Below are 5546 nucleotides of genomic sequence, written 5' to 3'. Positions count from 1 at the left end.
TAAACAAAGTACAGGTCGTATATATTGCCTGAACGACATGACATTTTGTACAAATATGCACTCTGTGACAACAATATTCCGGGAAATATATATTAAATACAGCTCAGAAATAACTTTACCAAATTTTAAAATAAAGTGCCCCCCACAAAAACGAGGTCTGATCCGATCTATCAGATACAGCTTAACATGCTAATTCTGCTAATTTTTATAGAGATCGGTTCAGTTTTGGATGACGCTCCCTTGCATATAATCATCTGATTTCACATTTATTGTGCCTAAAAGGGTAATATCAGTTCAAATAGGATGGAATTGGAAGATATATATATAGGTTCAGAAACAAATGCCTCAGTCAACTAAAAACGTTTATATGTTATGGATATGCAAAGTGGAGTAGGGTACCATAATTAAAAGAAAGTTAAAAGAATTTTTTGAAATGTCACTCAAGAGCATTCCAGGTCATTATTCGGGAAATTATTTATTAATTAGACCTTTAAGGATCCCGAACTGTGATTTTTTTTAAAGAATACTCAGTTTTTTTTTTTTTTTTTTTTTTTTTCAATAAAACAATTTTTTCCTTTTGGTCGAAAAAATGATTTTTCTTTCAATTATGCCAAAAACACACTTTTCTCTTATTTTCCCTCACACACCCTTAAAAGGCCCTCCATTCAAAACGCCTCCATAATTCAACGTTGTCCTAACCATTCACTTCCGGTCGTTCGTTCGTTCATACGTATGTTGTACGCCGGCACGTTAAGTAATGAGATATGTAAAGAAAAAGTTAAAATAACATCAGTTGTGTATGGTTTTCTTCTCAGGTTTTGATGGGGTTTCGTCGGTCGCTTGTAGCTGGCAAAATAAAACCCAAAACAAGACAAAAAACAAAAAAGGTTAGGAGTGAATAATGTTTACCATTTGCAGACACCTGTGATACCTTTGCATCCTTGTTGCGGCACGAGGAGGGTGGAAACGAACTAGGTGTAAGTTACACATTAAAACATTAAACCAAATAAAATTGACTGCAAGAAAAATTCTTAATAGCTATAAAGATATCTGCAAGACAGGGGCACTCAACCTTGGGAATAATTAAAGTAAAAATAAATGGGTATTCTGGAGAAGGTGACCTTTAAGATTTTGTTGCAACGGCACCTTTTTTGGTCAAAGGTTATTTCCACAAAGGAACATTGTAGAATATATTATGTTTTAATAATAGGAAATTTTTTGGAAAAATAATATGTTCTATGCTTTTTTAATGAGTTCGGGGAAAGTAAAACAAATTATGGTGGAATCAAAATAAATTTCTGTTTTGAAGACAACACGCCATTATACTAAGACTAAAATATTTAAATAAGATAAAATAAGACAAGGACACCACTTATAGACTCTTTATATAGGGGCTATACAAAAGTGAGAGCTCATACTATAATTTTCTGCACGGAAATTTCTTACCCATGACAGCCCAAAATTGGAGAAAAAACTAAATTGATAGAAAATGTGTTTGAGCTTAAGATATTTTTGTATTGAAAGCTCGATTTTTTTACTAGGCCCCACAACATAAGCAAAAGGTTGTTCACATCTGACTTTTTTGGTCAACCATCTCATTGAAAGATGTATAGATCAGTTGCCTTATTTCCTTCGGTATCGGTATCGTTGTTGATGTTTTTTTCTTTCTTTTCTCGACTTGAAACTTTGCCCTGTTATTCCAGACGGACTTCATCCACACCATTTAAAGGTTAAAACTTTTCCATTTGGTAGGTTTATACTTTGAATATACAGGTTATTGCTCGGATGCGTATTAAAAACAGAAGCAGTTCGTAATATTGTTCTTAAGGTTAAATAGCTGTTGTTGGCTATAAACGCAGTGGTCATGTAAAATCAATGAGCGAATGAAAGAATAAAGAACTGAAATTAAAACAAACTTTGCAGACGTTGCGTTTAAAGCCCCACAATAAGTGGGAAGGAACTATTATTGGTGGATTTAATTTACGGATATCTTTAATACGAGTATTGCGAAGATCGCTTTATGAAGACGTGGACCTGCATACAAAAAATTTTGTCATAGGCTGTAGTACCCACTGTGAAATATGAAATTTGAAGTATATTCGGTAAATACTGTCGCTAAAATCAAGAAAATACCGAATATCGGGAGGTACCGTCATATGGGGCTATACGAAAACGTGGACCGACATGGCCCATTTACGAACTTAACCTGCCAACTGGTAAACTATGCTTGTATGCAAAATTTTAACCTTCTATCTAATCTTTCGAAAGATAGCACAATTACAACAGACAGACGCACATCGCTAGATCGTATTTAACGCTGATCCAGAATTTATATACTTTGTAAGGTCTGTTATAAATATTTCGAGGAGTTAAAACGGAATGATAAAGTTAATATACACTCCAAAGTATGGTGGAGGGTATAAAAATATTTATTAGAGAAATATACCGGACCGATTTACACCAAATGGAAAAAAATTCGGTTGAATATTAAAAAAGTTGGCCTGATATTACATATATGGTGGACAATAACCGTACAATCGGTTGATATATAAAAATCTGATCAGATCTCGATAAAATTTGGCAGAGCTATTTTCGGGATGTTTCTAATGCCTGGTATAAAATATCCTTATTGTGGGGTGCATTTTTCACATGTGAGGGATTTAAACCCACAAATTGGATGAAACGTATATATGGGAACTATAGCTATATCTGAACCGATTTTCACCAAATTTTATGTGCTTGCTTCTAGACTTAATTCCGAGAGAAGTGCCAAAATTCAGTCCTTTTGAAATCGGATAGAGATGTATGTGCGAGCTACATCCAAATCTGAACTGATCTTGATAAAATTTTAGGCACTTATTTCTGAGCTGTATCTGATATCTGGTACCAAAAATCATTGTTGAGGAGTGCATAATACACATGTGAGGGCTTACAACCCCAAATCGGATGGAAAATATATATGGGAGTTATAGTTGTATCTGAACCGATTTTTAAATTCGATGCACTTGTATATATTTTATTCACGAAAATACATGGACAGACCGACGGACGGACTGACATGCATAAATCGACTCAAAAGATAATTCTATTAAGATCCACAAAAGTAACTATGGGTCTATCTCGCTTCCTTCTTCTTGATACAAACAAATGCACAAAGACGTAATACCAATATGTGGTGTAGGTTAAAAAAATGAGAACATATGTGACCCATTTTGAATACCAAAATTCTACGGACCTACAATCTACCTACTTAATTCATTTTAGAAGCTACAACGATTTCCACAGACGGACGGAAACACAAAAGGGCACACTAAACCGAAATAGAATTGTATGCTTATGAGGTCCAAAAATGTTATTTTGAGAATTTACAATTACAATTCACGTAAATTCCGAATTTTAAAATTCGATATACTTTCTGAATGCACCTGATATTTTTTTTTTCTTCATCCCTAATAAACTGAAAATTATATTAACGCTTAGTTATCAATGTATTTGTCACATTTTATTATAAAAATTTTTCTTAATTCAAGAACATTATACCGCAGGTCCCCAGGATATAACTTCAAAGGCAACTGGTTTCAATGCCTGGACATCGATGCTATGGGAACTCAACAACTTAACTATTTGCTGTATATTTGCAGATTTCTGTAAATGAAAAAAAAAAAATGCATTTCAAATTTGTATTTCGCATCAAAGGCGTTTTTAAGTCTGCGACTTACCAATGCTTCTTCGACCAGCGGTTTGAATTCCGCACTTCGCAGAGCCTTGTAGAAATTTGCAAAATTTGCATTTTTCATGTATTTATCCATAATCATATGCTGATATGCTGGTCGTGGCAACTCTCTTATTATTTCCTCAACGAAGCTTGTAAATGAGCCCAAAGGATGCTGCTGATAACGATGTTGTTGATGATGACCGCTGGCCATGGTGCCCTGTGCGCTGCCATCGACAGTGTTCAACTGGTCATCGTTTGCCCTCAGTGTATTAAGCTTAGAGTCCAAAAGCACAATGTCCACTAATGGTTGTTGCTCCGCTGAGGCTAGAACAGCATTGCCACCGCCGTTGCTGCTGCTGACATCGTCAGTATACTCCAATGCATCTAATTGTGGTCTTTTGTATGCGAGAACTTTTCTGATCCTGGCATGCATCGCAGCCTTTGGACTAGTGGCCGGCACGTTGTCAGTGGTGCCGGTGGTGGTGGTCACTGTATTAGTGGGCATTCTGTCCATTCCATTATCATTAAGCGTTGATGATGATGCTGCTGTTGCCATTTCATCATCCTGCAACGCTGATGTTTCTGGCATTTGCTTCGTCGCTTCCTTCGTTGCACAGTCCATTATCATTGTTGCATTAATGGTCAGATGCAGAAAATCCAATACGGAGATAATTTCGGGTACATCGAGTAACTGTTTTTGCAAGCGTGTGAAATCATTACTTCGCAAGTATTTTAGGGCCGTGCGAAACCCGCCGTCGATCACATAGTGTTTGGCCACAATTGCATCCACTATTGCAGGAGGTATTAAGTGTTCGAAATCCTTCAGTTCATTTATAATTTCGGGTGAAATAGTAGCGGATTTTAAATTGCAATCACTGGCGGTTGTTGGGGGAGGTGGGGCTACAGTAACTGGGTCATATGAATAGACCAGGGCGACGAATAGAAGTGTCGATGATAATAGAATTTTTAAATGCGCTGCCATTATGTTTTTTTTTTTTTTTTGCTTTCTGTTTTTGTGTTGTTTCTATTTTGTATTGTTCTTTATCACAGCAGTACAGCTGCTACGTCTAGGCCGCTGATGCGTCTTCAGCGAACGCTTGTTTGAAACTAATTTTAAATTAACGACATGTGGTTTCATTGAAAACTATAAAAAAAATGCAAAGAAGACGGAAACAAGAAGAATCGAGTCTCTCTTTCTCTTTTTCTCTTTAAAGAAAAAAAAAAAAACTATAAACAAGTAAGCAAAGGCTATGGTCGTGCGGGGCCGACCACGTGATACCGTACAACACCACAATATGTTAAAAGCCCCTTATGTCCAAATACAATTTGAAAGATTTCGCTTTTGAAATCATGTCACGGAGAAATGCCCAGATATTACCCTTAGCATTTTGACCAGGGACATTTGCCTGATATTTACGCACTCCGTAGTGCTGTTAGTTGTTGTGGTCCATTTTACAGCTAAATATAATACAATGGCTATCCATTTTGGTTCATTTGAACCCCTACATATTTGGCGATCATCTGCAAAAGCAAGAGGCTCCAAATTTAGTCTCATCTATATGATTTGCTTCTCTACGATATTTGGCTATATTCGTCAACGAAATCAGCGTAAAAAGCCAGAAGTTCGCCTTTTGTGTATTTTTGAATTCGCATGCAAGTTATTTCCAGAGTTTCGGTAGAATGGAAATGTTTGTATTTTTTTCACGCAAAAGTAGTGGTCCATACTACCATACTAAACTCTAATTTCATGCCAGATTTCGTGTTATCTGGTTTCTATTTGTGACCTTTATAACGTCTGTAAAATCAGGAAAATTTTTAGTTGTTGGTCCAT

At 36.1% G+C, this 5546-nt stretch overlaps 1 protein-coding gene across 1 annotated transcript; it reads right to left on the bottom strand.

The window, feature by feature from the left end:
• Nucleotides 1-3464: 3464 nt before the first annotated feature.
• Nucleotides 3465-4832, bottom strand: LOC101894107 (uncharacterized). Its single transcript, XM_011295346.3, has 2 exons — nt 3720-4832; nt 3465-3645 (listed from the first exon to the last, which is right to left on the bottom strand). Exons 1-2 carry the CDS (start codon nt 4695-4697, stop codon nt 3535-3537), a joined length of 1089 nt encoding a protein of 362 aa, XP_011293648.1. The 5' UTR covers nt 4698-4832; the 3' UTR covers nt 3465-3534.
• Between the last annotated feature and the right edge of the window lie 714 nt (nt 4833-5546).

This window comes from Musca domestica, unplaced genomic scaffold (assembly GCF_030504385.1).
Source record: "Musca domestica strain aabys unplaced genomic scaffold, Musca_domestica.polishedcontigs.V.1.1 16, whole genome shotgun sequence".
NCBI lineage: Eukaryota > Metazoa > Arthropoda > Insecta > Diptera > Muscidae > Musca > Musca domestica.
Note: the sequence above shows the minus strand (reverse complement) of the source record. Positions and strands in the feature narration are given on the sequence as shown.

What these genes read in the sequence shown, in the direction of transcription:
- LOC101894107 (XM_011295346.3), bottom strand. Translation starts at nt 4,697, where the DNA reads ATGGCAGCGCATTTAAAAATTCTATTATCATCGACACTTCTATTCGTC. An exon ending in CGCTGGTCGAAGAAGCATTG is followed by an intron (nt 3,646 to 3,719) that starts GTAAGTCGCAGA and finishes TTTCATTTACAG; the next exon opens with AAATCTGCAAATATACAGCA.